General features: G+C 38.9%; 1 protein-coding gene across 1 annotated transcript; it reads left to right on the top strand.

Annotated features, from left to right (window-relative positions):
- The first annotated feature begins 4,068 nt into the window (after positions 1–4,068).
- LOC129774804 (sodium- and chloride-dependent GABA transporter 1-like) lies at positions 4,069–16,389 on the top strand. Its single transcript, XM_055778768.1, has 8 exons — positions 4,069–4,455; positions 14,139–14,406; positions 14,472–14,573; positions 14,641–14,824; positions 14,883–15,150; positions 15,209–15,312; positions 15,375–15,744; positions 15,817–16,389. Exons 1-8 carry the CDS (start codon positions 4,249–4,251, stop codon positions 16,039–16,041), a joined length of 1,728 nt encoding a protein of 575 aa, XP_055634743.1. The 5' UTR covers positions 4,069–4,248; the 3' UTR covers positions 16,042–16,389.
- Positions 16,390–16,592: the final 203 nt, after the last annotated feature.

Consider the following 16,592-nt stretch of genomic DNA (forward strand, 5'->3'; position numbering starts at 1 on the left):
ATAAACTACACGATTTTTTTCGGTCGCCTTCGTTGCAGTTTTACCTGGCAGGTAGTAATATGAATATATTACTATGTATGAATGAAATTTTTTGCTTACTGTTATTTGATTACTCGAAACATGTAGTACTGAACTTTATTTAACCATTACTATATTTGGCTGTCAAAAAAGTCCTGCAGTATTTTTTTTGAATTTTCATTTGTTTATAAAATTAGTTACAATCATCTGTTTTAAGTCAAATATGCGCCGTTTTGTTCGATGACTTGTTCCCAACGAGATGCCAACTTCATAATACTCCTGTTATAGAAGCTCGCTTCCTTATTGGCAAAAAACTCGGATAGCCAATTTTCACAGGCCTCTTTTGTGGCTAACTTCTGGAAAATGGAATGTGTATCGGGTCCATAAACTGCACAAATTTTATTGGCAGCTTGAGATGCATTTTTGCCTTTGTCATAGTAGTACTGTAAAATATGTCGGATTTTCACTTTATTTTGCTCCATATTTGCGACACTACAACTTACGAACGACTTAATCAAACAAAACATTGTCAAGGACTATATTATAGCGCGCAAAAATACCTTTCCAACAAGCTATAGTATGACTCGATACAATTAATACAACTACAACTACGCGCTTACAACGACACCTCGCGGAAATACCGCAGGACTTTTTTGACAGCCTAATATAAATTTTGTGATATTTCCGCTAAAACACAATCGACAATCAGGAATGACGTATCCGATTACAACTCTTTTGTATCATATGTAAGAGCTTTAACTGCCCTAGAATCATATTTCAGGTAGCCGTGCGAGATAGCTGCGGCATGATAATCCAAACAACCGGAGTTCAAATCCCATCGGAACAATTTTATATTCATCACCACCACTCATATCAAACACTTGTATCCCTAGAAGTCAATTGACTAATTCCAATTTGTACAAACATAAATGTTTATAAAGGTAATTTACATTTAATGCGACATGTCGAGGCACCACTCAGTGTCGCATTGGAGGCGATTTTGATCTGTAAGTCATCGTGAATGTCCAATTACAGGTCACAATCACCTCTAATGCAACACTGAGTAGTGTCTCGGTATGTCGAGTTAGAGGTAACTTACTGTATATGCTATTTGGGCGCATCATATACCGCCCAAAATATCGGATATTCGATGCTCTATATACGATAGTTATACGATTTAATGTTTGCTAGGTTGCATTGCTTGGCAGCTTGGTTTGTCTAGTTCATAATCTTATGTTTACAGTTTTGAGTCAAGTGCAACTGAATGACGAAGTTGAACTAATTTATTTTTGTCACTGTTCGTTCTGAAAAGTTAACATAAAGCAACTTTAACTTTCACTTTTTTTGAAACCGGGAATATTCGGACTCAAAAATAATTTTTAACGTAATATTCCAAACATGCATGTATTTACAAAAATTAATAATAATTATTATAATTATCACGAACATTTTCCGCCATTCGTTTTTTTGGTTGTCCGAGTAATTCTTATATACGCATGACAATAGTCGTACTAGATGCATTTACAATTTGTATATTCATCCAAACCAATTCGCAAGCAGACATTAAGTATGTATATCAGCTCCACTTTGGCATTTATATGTCAGTTTGGCGCATCATGCCCCCGTGGCCGAGTGGTTAGCGTCCCACATTATCATGCCGGGGGTTCGGGTTCGAGTCCCGTTCTGGCCGGGGGATTTTTCGCCAAAGAAATTTCTTCCGACTTGCACTGTGGTCACGCGTATTCTAGAGCTTGCCCCTCGGAATACATTCAAGGCGTGTTATTTGGCTCAAGAAATCTCAGCTAATTACTACTAATAAAATGAACGCAAGTAATACTTACGTTCAGAAGGCCAAAGTTCCACTGAGAACGTCAGTGCCATTCAAGAAGAAGGCGCATCATATCGCGCAATTATGGGATATAAAATGCTGTATATACGCAGGTTATACGATTTAATGTTTGCTGGGCAGTAATAGATATAACTTACTGTATATATAAACAATATTTATTCCCAGTTGTATTCACGCATCTCGCACAAATTGACAATATTATTCAGTTGTCAGTGCAATTTTTAAAGTGTAAAAAAAGTTTACTGTTTACATAAAAGCAATCTCGAATCAGTCCCCATTTTTTGCTTGAAGTTACCATCCCCTGGTGAAACGGCAGACGAAGTATATGTGGGTCGGTAAACAAAATACATTGAATGTAATTTTTATGGGAAGAAACATGGTGATATTTTGAGACAAAATACACATGAAATCATAAAGCAATCTTTCGACAAACGAAAATGTCATACAAGAAAAACACCTCAATATTAAAATTTGCTTACAATGATTTGACAAGATAAATATGATTACAGATTATTTTCTTGTATCACTAGCACCACTGTCTCGCATTCCCCTTATAGGATCTCATCCCAAAGCGGATGAAATGCGAATATAAAATGTCCCCGTCTCATCCTGAAGAGGGAATGAACGAACGCACAAATCGGCGCGGCTGTGAGATAGAGCGAAAATAATAAAACACCATTACCCTTACAATTATCGGAATAGAATGCCTTACTTAGATCCTTCGAGACGCTGGGGGTGTCCTGCGAAACGAGGAACAGTCGATAGATGAGTGATGACGATGATCCATACCGCGGCGGAACTCGGGGGAGGATTGGCGTTCCGCGTATTAAAAAGCGTGTGTGCAAAACGAGGCACAAAATAATAAGCGAATAATCGCGATAATAGTCAGAAATCTCACTACACAACCGGATTTATGTTGCTGCGCTTACTGTTGGAGTGATCCGTGAAGCGGTCGTCCCGGGAATGCATGCTTATGTATAAGTACGACTGCAGCTAGCCTCGCGAGTAGCTAGAGAAACTACCCGTGGCTCCGTGTCTCCGAAAGCTTTGTGGATTTCATCTTCCTGTCCCACCAACCGATCTTAGCAGATGAGAGCATTTTTCCAGCGTTATGCAACGACAATGTGCTGCGCAGGGGGGGACAGGAATAGTGCCGTTACAGGCAAAAATAAGGGAGTTTTCACAACACAAAAGAATTCATAGAATATCAGAAATTAAAAACTTATCCTCTCCGGGCTATTTTGAATGCTTCTTTGTTTTTCTGTGGTGCTTGATAATGATGGAACCGGCGGAGAGAGTAGTTGTTGCTCCTGGGATGGCTGGTGATGATTACTACTAAATGAGCTGGGTGGGCGAGTTACCGTTGTTCATGAGCCGACAAATGGAAGCAAGGACGCTTGGGATGGGTCTCGTGGACAGCTCTGAAGTATTACCGTTTTAATTCCTCGTGATGACTTGTCAAAATGGGCAACAAACAGCCTCCCAAAACGGGGGTGGTAAGCTGGCGAAACCCTTGTTGTGGTGGACGTGTGAATGTAAACTAGAAGTGCTGGAAAAAAAAGCACACGAAATGGGATGGTTTGCTGGTTTTTAATATACAACAACTTAATCCTTTTGAAGGGATGACAAATGATAGCTGCAGATTGGTTCCGTGAGATGGGAAAAAAATACGCTGCAGCATGAAACCATGACTTGGGCACCTTTCATGTTGTCTGAGAGAAGAGGTAGATTTTGGTCTGGGACAAAGTAAGTAGAAACAACCGCGGAGATTACATTTGCTTGATAAATCGGAGTAAATCCTGTCGAAAGCATAATAATTCTAAACACAATTTATTATAACTTTCATCGAAATCTCTATTACAATTCCAACTTAGTCCGGTAAGTGATTCCGCTTGGAACTCTGTCTCCGATACACTCAGATTCACAGGTCGACTGGGATTGATCAAGATCACCAGACCCATCAAGTTGCGTAAAAGATTATGTAATGACACTTCTCACTAACGCGTCTTTTCTTTCTTTTTCAGATGCCTCTGAGGATTGGAACGTTTAACGTTTTCTGCCCTTATCTTTTCAGATTCCACAAGGCCACCCGATCAGATTTCACACTTGCAGCTACGTCGACAACAACACGCATTATAATATGACTCCCATGAATAACTTCTCCCACTTGTGCCAAGTTACTTACATACTTTTCTTTTCATGTGTTTTTTTTCTATTCACTGAAGCATTTTCCCACAGCTCGTCTTCTTCGGTGGTTGCGATTTGCCCAACGCATCGATCGCCCCTTACTTCCTTCCAGAGTGCTTCCGAGGAACATCATTCGGCCGAGCAGTGCAGCAGCCAGCGAAGTTCCATCCTCCATCCGGGAGTAGCACCATAATATGACAGACAGTGCTCCGTCGGCCACTGTTGAATGTTTGGATAATTCGCTGGATGCTGTTGGCCAGATCGAAGAGCGGGACGTAACGACAGCAGCACCGATCATTGAGCTTAACCTACTGAAGCCGAGAGCTTGCGAGCAGATTACGACGGACTGCAGTTCCCAACCGCAGCAGCACCAACAAGTGGTTGAAATGACGCAAACTAAGGTTAGTTGGATACGTTGTTTTTGTTTTAAAGGGTGTGTCACATCAAATTGCATCACGGAAAAAACGCTGTAGAAATTCGCCCATTAGACCGATCCTTTTGAAAATTTTAGACAGTAAAATAAAAACTATTAAACAACTTTTGGCATTTTCTTTTTATTCATACTTCGAGCCCAAGCCCGTATGCTCGCACCTTCCTCTTTACCCCGTCCATAAGGTTCTGTACAACGTCAGGTTGTAGTTTTTTTTTAACAGAAATCCATTTTCTATTGAAGTCCGCCTCCGATTTGACAACTTTTGGGTTTTTCCGGAGGGCCTGCTTCATAATCGCCCAATATTTCTCTATTGGGTGAAGCTCCGGCGCGTTGGGCGGGTTCATTTCCTTTGGCACGAAGGTGACCCCGTTGGCTTCGTACCATTCCAACACGTCCTTTGAATAGTGGCACGAAGCGAGATCCGGCCAGAAGATGGTCGGGCCCTCGTGCTGCTTCAATAGTGGTAGTAAGCGCTTCTGTAGGCACTCCCTAAGGTAAACCTGCCCGTTTACCGTGCCGGTCATCACGAAGGGGGCGCTCCGCTTTCCGCAAGAGCAGATCGCTTGCCACACCATGTACTTTTTGGCAAACTTGGATAGTTTCTGCTTGCGAATCTCCTCCGGAACGCTGAATTTGTCCTCTGCGGAGAAGAACAACAGGCCCGGCAGCTGACGAAAGTCCGCTTTGACGTAGGTTTCGTCGTCCATTACCAGGCAATGCGGCTTCGTCAGCATTTCGGTGTACAGCTTCCGGGCTCGCGTCTTCCCTACCATGTTTTGCCTTTCGTCGCGGTTAGGAGCATTCTGAACCTTGTATGTACGCAGGCCCTCCCGCTGCTTGGTCCGCTGGACGAATGAACTTGACAAATTCAGCTTATTGGCGACATCCCGGACCGAACTTCTCGGATCACGTCTAAACTGCTTAACTACGCGCTTGTGATCTTTTTCACTGACGGAGCATCCATTTTTGCCGTTCTTCACCTTCCGGTCGATGGTTAGGTTCTCGAAGTATCGTTTTAGTACTCTGCTGACCGTGGATTGGACGATTCCCAGCATCTTACCGATGTCCCGATGTGACAACTCTGGATTCTCGAAATGAGTGCGCAGGATTAATTCACGACGCTCTTTTTCGTTCGACGACATTTTTCCAAATTTACAAAAAATTGACAGTGAAGCATGGCCAACGTGATCTATACACTCTTATCTGATTATAAGCGAAAGCTGAAGATATAATTCCTAAAAATTAAATTTCTACAGCGTTTTTTCCGTGATGCAATTTGATGTGGCACACCCTTTATTCATTTTAAAAAGGTTAGAGTGAGTAAAATTCCCGAGTCATTTTTTGAAACGTATACTTCAAAGTTTCCACTATCTATATTTATGTCACATTGCTGCACCCTTTGTATTTGAGGCTTGAGCTTGCGTCAATAAAATTTCACCTGGTTATTTATGTTTATGTCAAGAACATCAAACTTCAATAAATATTACACTCTGTAATGAGAGGTGCAGGAGGTCATAGCATCCTAGTTCGTAGCTCGAAGCCAGGCGCCGCTCGATTGCAAAGGGTTAATATTTTGGCTCGTTATTATCTGCAATTGCTATACTTCAATCAGTGAACTTTTCGGCATAACAAACGTGTCCCTATTCTTCCATTCATTATGTATTGTTGGATTGATTGTTCAAAACGCCTACTCATACGAATGATCAAAATCCTTTTTATCGCTGATTTGGCATAACTATCTTCTGAACAGACGCGATCTGTCATTTTTAAATGTTTGTAGTGTTCGATTTTGTCAGGTCCTGTCAAGTGTATTTTATGATTTTTGATTGATTGATTCTAAATTTTGTATTGCAAATAGAATTGTTATTTGTGGAATCACTGAAAATGTTACATAATTACAAAAACCGACCATGTACATTTTGTTTATTGGCCCAAAAAAATGACCTGTGCAAAATTTCAGCTCAATCAGACATGATTTAGGGGTGTCAAAATTTTGATTTTTTATCCTCAAAAATCTTCCAAGGGGGGAGTAAAGGAAATTTAGAAAATAGATTTTTTTTCGATGCCAATTGACTTAAAAATGCACAAAACGTCGAGATCTGGTGTCATCTCGAAAACAAAATTTTGGCAGAAATCGACCTTTCGGGACTTAGCCTGAGAGACAATGAAGGTATAGAAATAAAATAATTATCGAATTTAAAGAACCAATCATGTACATTTTGTTTATTGAGCCATAAAAATGACCTGTGCAAAATTTCAGCTCACTCGGACATAATACAGGGGTGCCTCAAAGTGCTCAAAATTTGGATTTTTTTATCCTTGATTATCCTTGAATCTTCCAAGGGGGGAGTGAAGGAAATTTAGAAAGTCGTTTTTTTTCGTGGCCAAATGACTTAAAAATGCATAAAACGTCGAGATCTGATGTTATCTCGCAAAATAATTGAGTGGCCTGAGTGACCAAAAAATCAAGTCATTTGGTATCGAAAAAAGAATCGATTGGAAGATTTCCGAGGATAAAGAAATCAAAATTTTGAGCGCTTTGAGGCACCCCTAAATCATGTCCGATTGAGCTGAAATTTTGCACAGGTCATTTTTTTGGGCCAATAAACAAAATGTACATGGTCGGGTTTTGAAATTCGATGATGATTTTTTTTTCCATACATCCATTGCCACCCTACTGGTCAGCCATTTAAGATTTAAAAACTGAAGAAAATGATGACTGGTCTAACTGAGAGTTGTTTTTTTATGTCCGAGAAATATAGCCGACCATTTTACACGATTTTTTGGACATGAAATACATTTTTCGGTTGCTTAGTCAATTCCGGTTTATGTAAAATCGCCTTTTTATTAGCGATGAGACATGGGCTCACTAGTTTAACATACAAACCAGTGCAAAACCTTCAGAATATCGTTTTTAACTGAGCTAAAAAAACATTAAAGGTGATGTTGGTTTTTTTTTATCAGCACGCTCGTTGCCAATCGCAATTCGGCTGAGTTTCTTGCGAGGTCCAAATTCCACTGTCGTTAGCAAGGGAATAACCATAGAGACAAGCGAAAAACAATGATAAGGAATAAATACGGCACGAAATTGTTCAAGCTGCGCTCCACCGAAGAGTAAACTCCGTAAGCTCCGCGAAGATATACCTAGATGAGATACTAGCGGCAGAAAGTATGTTAGCCTAGCCGAAGACGTCCGACATTCAGACATGTAGACAACTTTTACATGATCTAGTAATATTTTTTTTCGAAGAGGTGTGTCATTGACAACGAACAATGGCAACAATGCCAATATCATCCGTGTGGGTTTCGCAAGAAACAAGAGGAAAAATCATCTCATATATAAATTAATAAAAAGTATAGTATAAAAATGATATTTCAATGTTTTTGATTTTATGATTTTTTTTTTGATTTTTATGATTTATGATTTTTATGATTTAACGCATTCTAAATTTATATTTAGGAGCCTATTCCATCAAATTCCCTTCAAAATTCTTATCCAATCAGAAAGCGAAAAGTGTCACCTGTATCTGGATGACGAGGCGATGAACGTGTCAAAGCAGTGTGGTGTACTAGGAAGAAAATTTATCGAATTTACACTACGATGATATACCATCTCACAAGGATATCATTGTGAACGAATCTGACCAAAAACTCATCAATGAACCACCGTATTCATCTGGTATGGCTCCGACTGATCTTTTTCCTCCTTCAAAACTCAAAGCGCCGAGTTCTGAAGCGAATTGTAGAAAAAAGGTATGAAAAGGCTAGGGGTAGTGGGGTCAAATTGGTCATGGGGGGCAAAGTGGTCACCTGCTTGTTTGGTAGTATAACTATTAACTATGAATGCCATATTGATAGTCACCTTATGTTTGAATAATTTAATGACTTTTGAGTCACCCTATACATCAGTAGAGCTGTCGGATATCAAAATATAAATAGAAACAGAAATTGCTCTCTCGATAGCCATTCGGCCGTAGTTCTGTGCGCATGGTATATATGGAATTTCTCGTGAAATTTAGTTTATTCAAACTGATATATTGGACAAATCATCAGTTTGGACGACTGTTAACATATTATAGGAGAGGTGAACAGATATTTCATTTAATCTCAGCGATTAGTTAGCATAGAAATTACTTTGATGTTTGGGGGCAAAGTGGTCATAGGTGAATAACAACTTACATCGTTATGTTTACTAAAGTTGATATACCGCATTACATTCTGCTCTTGAAGAAGATCCTTTTGTGGCGTTGACCCTGGATAAATATGCGACTCTCACTAAACGAAGCCTCATTATGCGGAACGTTATGTGTTTCTTACTACGTTTTTGTATGCAAGAGAAAATTTAAATTGAGACTCTAGGTGAATAGGCCAAGCTTATTTCATACATGTAGCTACAATATCATGTATGATTTGAACAAATTTGGACGAAAAAAAACGCATAAATTTATCCCATTTAGCTTCATATGTGTGAGTGACCACTTTACCTCCAAGCAAAAAAAAGTTCGATTTTTCAACTTTTGTTCTTATGATGAAAAGTGCGCTGATTTGAATTTTTATATTTAAAGCCGTTTGCTATCTTGAAGAACAATGAGTTGAACTACAATATTCATCGAGAAACGGGAATTGAATCGGTATGTGGACGCTGGAAATGGGCATATTCCTTAGGGTGACCACTATGCCCCCACTTCCCTATTAGCATTTGGCAAAACTGAAACTATTGAAATGTTCATAAGTTGAAAACAAAATTACTTACAAAGTATCCAAATAGCCGTCTTAGTTGAATAGAAATGGAAATTCATTCGTAGAATTCAAAACACAGCTTTATATGCACAAAAACTATTTTTATTGTTTCTTCCGTGGCTTCTATCAACTCGAGATTGAATTAATTGAATTGAATTAAAAGATGGAATCGTGTTGTCCATCACTGGTGGTAGATGGATTGACACAAAAGTAGTTAAAAAGTGCTAACTTTCGGAAAATTTGCGAATAAAATATTTTGAAAATAACGGTATATTATATTGTTACAGTTCAGAGAGTATGTTCACTACCCCCACAATCACTGAACGAAACATCTTACTGTGAATGGAAATATTATTCGTTTACTAGTTTGCCATTTATAATATCGATTCTAATGTTCTATTTTTTATATGAATATCTGCATAAACCAATGAAACATATTGAAGCTAGTTGAAACCACCATTTTTGGCCATTCGCACTATTACGGTTGTTGGTCAGTTGGTCGGGGTCTCCCAATTAAGTTTTGACACCACCCCATCATCTGCAAATTGTCTCAGGCTGCAATTTTGTGTAAATCAGTTGTCAATATCGCTTACGTAGCCTTACATGGGCCTCCCCCAGGGCTCATGTAAAAGATGTGAGATCGTGTAATATAACATATGGTAATAAAGGTAACTAATATAAGCATATAAGCTTTCCCTTTCGAACAAAAATATATTCCACTACGATAAGAAACGTTGGCCTCAAAACCGTGGCACTCAACGTGTTAAATAAATTCAACAAGAACAACAGATGTTTCGCCACATCAGGGAGCTTTTTTAACAAATTGAACTAAAAATTATCTGATCCTAGAGAAGAACTGTTACAAGAACGGAGTCGCGACAAACCTTTCGTGCAAAATTCAAAATCCATCGATGTGAATATTTATTGCTTCCATTCGTTGAAGAGCGATTTCTTATGTTTCATGCCATTTTCCATACTTTTTTCATTAACGTTTCTCGTGACAAATCTCCCACGAAATTTCGCCAATCAGAAGATTTTTTTTCCTTTGATCAAGTTTTTAAATTAATATTCAAGGGCTAAATACGTTTGAAAATTGTAAATGGTTCTACGTTTCCGAAAAGCTTTAAATGATTTCGATGATTTTTCTACAAAAAGCTTGGAACACTGACTATCCCACCATGGATTAGGAGGCCTGCAGCCTAGAATCATCTCTGTTCTTCTTATAGATGCCACTCGGCTCTTGTTATTTTCGTTTGTTGATTTCGCTCTTGTTTACCTATGGTATGAGATCTTGTCATTCTGCTTTTTTGATTGTAAATTTTATCAGCTACCGTTCGCCAACTTAAAATGCCTTCGAACGGTTTTGCAATGATCGCCAAGTGCCTTCAAATGTTTTGTTGTCTAAAAAAAAATACAGGGCGGACTCGATTATATAGTCTCCGATTTCTTTTCACTGTATTTAATCGAGTCAAAACATTTATATTTTTGTTTATTTTGTTTTATATAGTTTTCGTTTTTTTAATATAAAAGAAGAATTTAATTTTTGATTCATCCCCTTGAAGTCAGAAAACACCTTTCTCACATAAAAAAAAAACAATTTATTCAGAAACTCTCAGAAGGTAACAGAGGATCATATTTGATGAAAAAATCCTTCTATGCAATGACAGAGCCAGAGAATTTTTTTTGTTTCGGACTCTGCCTCAAACTAGCTCTACATTGAAAAGTACTCTACGCAAGACAATTTTGTTGATTCCGTTTGAAAGATGAGAAAATGTAGTATAGGATATATTTTTGAAACATCCATTTTTTTGTTTTCAAATAAAATTTAGGAAGTGAGAAACATGGTTTTGAAGGTGTTAATATTAATTATATCCCGAAAATTTATTATAAACTAGATTGTTTCTGTCAACCAAACGAAAGTTCTCCAACCGCTCTATAATTTGTTGTTTGACATACAACTTCTATCTTTCTTAATTTCGCTGTAATATTGTATTAAACAAACGAGAATTCAATCGAAATCTTCAAAAATCACGATTTTTAGTCCACTGTACTTATAATCGACAATCAAATTTTTCCCTAACGTTGAAATTATGATTTTTTTCTTGAAATAAGTAACTTGAAATAAATAAAAATATTTTTTGTTAAACTGTATATACCGTTTTATCTCAAATTCCGAACACTTCATTTTGAAATGTAAATTTACTGAACTTTAATGCTAGAAAAAATTGAATAATAAAAATCCTGACATTCTTTGTGGTATAGGCTTCATTTGACCATCATTTACAGGTTTCTATACTGTCTATAACTTATACTACTAAGCATTTGCAAAAAAGTGACTGTCAGAACCAGCGATAAAATGTTTGCGTTAGAAAATTTGGAGTTTCGAAGCAAAAAATCCAAATTTTTGGGATAATAGTATTTTTCCAAAGAAGATTAGCTAATTGGATTTAATTTGATTTATCGATCATCTCAATCGGTCTAGTACCGGTCTAGTTATATTTTTTTAAATAGCATTTTTGTTGTTCGGAATTTGAGACAAATGTAATCAAAAATATTTTTAGTTTTTCACAAATGAAAGAAAAGGCTCTATTGATCCAAAAACCACACGCGAAAAAGAACCATTCTGAGTAATGAAACACTGTTTAATGGCCAACAAAGCTTTGTTCGGAATTTGAAACAAAATGGTAATCAAGTCCAAAATCGTATATAATCGAATCATATGAGGGGCTCAAAATGAAAAGGTGGGGAGGGGACATCATCGATTTTTCTGCATCGACTCTCTCTTTTGGCTATAGCTTAGCTTATATTTAGCTTATATTTATTAGATATTTTACGAAATTGGAAAATTAATGAAATAGAAATGAAGAAGAAATTTCATGATTACTATGATCGTATCTAAAAAAAAAAGAATATTAAGAGATGTCCATTGTTATATGAAATTCCGAAGAAGTTGCTGCTCGTAGTTATCCGATGTTTCGGGATCCTTTACTCGATTCCAGGTCGTGTTAAAATCTAAATGAACGGTGCCATCCGCTTATTTACCGTATTTTCTCAACTCTGTCTATGTGAGCCTAGAGAAGTTTGCAATGTGGTATTTTAGAATATGGAGCATCTACCATCTACTGCCATCTACGTCTTCGAGAATTTCTCCTTTTAGGCTTATTCAATTTGACTGCCACTGCGAATGACACTGCTCTAGTTTGTTGATCTCTTCCGAATTATAGAATTTGACCAAGACTAAAAAATAGTCATTCGTTTCTGCAATCACAAATTGGGGAATAAATATTAGTCCGAAGAAGCCATATTTGTAAAATAGGGGGGATTTGAAACGAGATCGAACCTTTTCCCGTTACTTTTGCGTTCACGACTATTTTGTTGGCCAATGGTGGGCGTTTTCCTTGCAGCTCGGTTTTCGCTTGAAAAAGGTTTACTTTTTTGAGGATTGTTCCTTGCGAATTCCAAAAGATAGTTGTCACAATCTTTTCAGCCGAAGGAATGGACTTCGTCTTTTTTGGCACGGAATTTCTCTTGGAAACCCATTGATTAGATTATTTTTTGGTCTTAGGTGTGTCGTGATGTATCCAGAATTCATTCATAGTGATAAAATGGCGTCCTGCCGGATTCTTCTGGAATCTTGCAACACTTCACACGATTCCCTTTCTGGGAAGGCGCGAGAAATTGCGACACTGATCTTATAGCTTTGTCATGTCCAAATGTTGATGCAAAATATTATATACCAGAAATAACACAGGATCCAAAAAAACTATTCTGTCATCCATCGCCATAACATGGATTTTACCAATGATTTCTGGAATAGTGCCACTCAGAAATTTTTGAGACCTGTTAAACTGTTTAAATTGACGGTGAAAGGCTACTATAATGTTCATCAAGCATCTCATTAGTCTTTCGAGGCGTTCTGTCTTCCATGAAGTTATGTTTATTCAACACATGAAATTCTTTTTCGTTCATTTTCTGAAAATCACTCTACCAGTTCGATTCGAACGAGTGTCAAACACGGAGAAACATACCGATCTGGCAGTAACAGGTGTGTGTTCTTCCAAGAGATGCTACTAACCAAACATACGCTCTATAAGCGCCAGTGGTGCCACCTATCTGACGTTGTACGGACTCTTCAAACGACCCTCGTACATGTCTAGCAAGAGCAAATGCTGGTAGCTCGAGTTACAACACCACACAAGCACAAAAGGAGATATACCCTACCGCGAGCCTTTTTTCTGATCATGTGGTTAAACCATCCTAGAGAAGGCATGGACGGAAACTAGAAGGAGAAAGGTGGAAGACATTTGACAGCTTTGATATTTTCCGCCCTGAGCAGATCTCTTCATTTTTTTTTTGTTATATTGCGCTCACGTGTCTCAAAAGTTCAAATTTGGCACTAATTTTGGGCATTGTACTCACGCCTGAACGTGAGATTTTGCAATAAAATTCAACAATTTATTTTTTTTCTTTTACTGAGTAGTGTTTCATGGTAACATTACCATGTTTATGGATGACATCTGTCATCATATTCCTGAAATATGTACTTCATACTAATTTATTTCATTGTTAATTACGTACGATATGGAAAATAGATTCAAAAAATATATAAAGCAGGAGCAGGTTTCCAAAGGAATATTTCCGAGAATAACTGAAAATTGAACTCAAATTCCAGACCAATCATTCAAATAGTTAAAATTTCAATGGGCTTATCAAATGAATCGAGTTCCAAAGTATACACTAAGCTTTGAAGATAAATCTAGAAGCAAGGAGGTGGAATTGAATATAGAAAAATAAAATTTCGTCCGAGCATTCAAATCATAGAAATGCTTTTGTCCTCCCAGCACAATATGTCATTGTCTCATTAGGAGTAAGTTCTTCACACTCAACATTCATCTCAAATCTACTCGACAGGTGGCTAAAAAGAGGGAGCTCCCGGAGCGCGGCTCGTGGGGCTCGAAGCTGGACTTTATACTATCCGTCGTCGGCCTGGCCATCGGGTTGGGCAATGTGTGGCGCTTCCCTTACCTCTGCTACAAGAACGGTGGCGGAGCCTTCCTGATACCGTACTTCGTGACGCTGTTCCTGGCGGGCATTCCGATGTTCTTCATGGAGCTCGCCCTCGGACAGATGTTGACCATCGGTGGACTGGGTGTTTTCAAGATTGCTCCCATCTTCAAAGGTAGGCGTTTGTTCGCTTGGGATACTTTGGTCTCAATTATTCACGTTATAATTTTATCCACAAAGGTATTGGTTATGCGGCAGCCGTGATGTCCTGTTGGATGAACGTGTACTACATTGTCATTCTTGCGTGGGCAATCTTCTATTTCTTCATGTCCCTGCGATCAGGTAAGCCTTCGACCATAATCATCTAACATTCAAATTTCACGATCTCACGAGAGTTTCCGAAACACAGATGTCCCCTGGCGTTCGTGCGATAATGCGTGGAATTCGGTAAACTGCGTGAATCCCTACGATCGAAAGGATCTGCTTTGCTGGGAATCGATTGGCATCAACAGTACAGTTACTAAGATCTGTTCGCTCAACTCCAACAACGTATCGATGAGCGATATGAGTGACCCCGTTAAGGAATTCTGGGAGTAAGCGTCACAATTCTAATTCAGCCAATTTGAGGATTGACTTATGTTTTGATTTCAGACGCCGTACTTTGATGATCTCGAGCGGTATCGATGAGGTTGGATCCATCCGTTGGGAATTGGCCGGGACTCTGCTGTTGGTTTGGATCCTGTGTTATTTCTGCATCTGGAAGGGTGTAAAATGGACCGGTAAGGTTGTGTACTTCACTGCCCTGTTCCCGTACTTCCTGCTGACGATTCTGCTGATCCGTGGTATTACCCTGCCAGGAGCATTCGAGGGCATTAAGTTCTACGTCAGCCCCAACTTGTCGAAGCTGTCGGAATCTGAGGTACATAATTTTTAACCTTTGATGAACAGATCTATTAAAATAAGTTTCTCTCGTTCAGGTGTGGATCGATGCTGTGACTCAGATCTTCTTCTCGTACGGTCTCGGTTTGGGAACGCTGGTGGCCCTTGGAAGCTACAACAAATTCAACAACAATGTCTACAAGTGCGTTTGTTCCCGAACATATTGGATATTCAGTTTAACTTATCCACTGTTACTCATTACAGAGATGCCTTGATTGTGTGTACCGTTAACTCGAGTACCAGTATGTTCGCCGGCTTTGTCATTTTCTCAGTTGTCGGTTTCATGGCTCACGAACAGCAACGCCCAGTAGCAGAAGTAGCAGCATCCGGTCCCGGTTTGGCATTCTTGGCATATCCTTCAGCGGTGTTACAGCTTCCGGGTGCCCCACTGTGGTCTTGTTTGTTCTTCTTCATGTTGCTACTCATTGGGTTGGACTCGCAGTTCTGTACCATGGAAGGATTCATCACCGCCGTTATCGATGAGTGGCCACATCTGCTCAGAAAACGCAAGGAGCTGTTCATTGCCGTAGTGTGCGCAATCAGTTATTTGGTTGGATTGACCTGTATCACGGAGGTAATTAGTAAATCTCTCAGGCGCTCATTGAACCATGAAATTGACGTCTGACTTCTGTTGCATCCCATAAAGGGCGGTATGTATGTGTTCCAAATCCTGGATTCGTACGCGGTTAGCGGTTTCTGTCTGCTGTTCCTGATGTTCTTCGAGTGCATCTCCATCTCGTGGGCTTTCGGTGTGGATCGTTTCTACGATGGCATCAAGGACATGATCGGATACTACCCGTTGGCCTGGTGGAAGTTCTGCTGGGTCATTACCACTCCGGCGATCTGCGTTGTAAGTATTGTCCCGCGATGAACGGAAGGAACAGGTAATTTGTTTGCAAAACTGACTGGCTTAGGTGTGGAGGGATGATCGAGGATCGAGTGAGCGTAGTTTCAGGCATCGAGGGTGACTGACGTTCGGAAAGGTCATCGAGGGAGCACAAGGAGCTTGCAGAAATGGTAACTTTGAAACAGATTTCTCGTGTTTATCTTTTCTTTTAAGTGGAGCTACTGGAGTGAATCTCGGCAGATTGGCACACAACTGATCATAACGGGGAGCTTGGATATAACCTGAATTTTTGATACTTCTCATATCATGTACTTACTAAAATCTGATTTGGAATAAACTGTGCACTTATTTTACTTGCGGCGTTACTTGCGAATCTACCAATTTCTAAAATAAAATAAATTTTTATTCTATACATTCATATCTTGTTGTATTTCACGATATCACATCCAAAACTGTCAAACGTCTAGTTTGGTCATGCTAGGCTTTAATGAACTTCTAACATTTATTCTATAAAATCTTGGATATCAGATAGGGTAAGTATTGTCATTCATTTGTGCAAGTTCCTTGGAATTTAT

This window comes from Toxorhynchites rutilus, chromosome 3 (genome assembly GCF_029784135.1).
Source record: "Toxorhynchites rutilus septentrionalis strain SRP chromosome 3, ASM2978413v1, whole genome shotgun sequence".
NCBI lineage: Eukaryota > Metazoa > Arthropoda > Insecta > Diptera > Culicidae > Toxorhynchites > Toxorhynchites rutilus.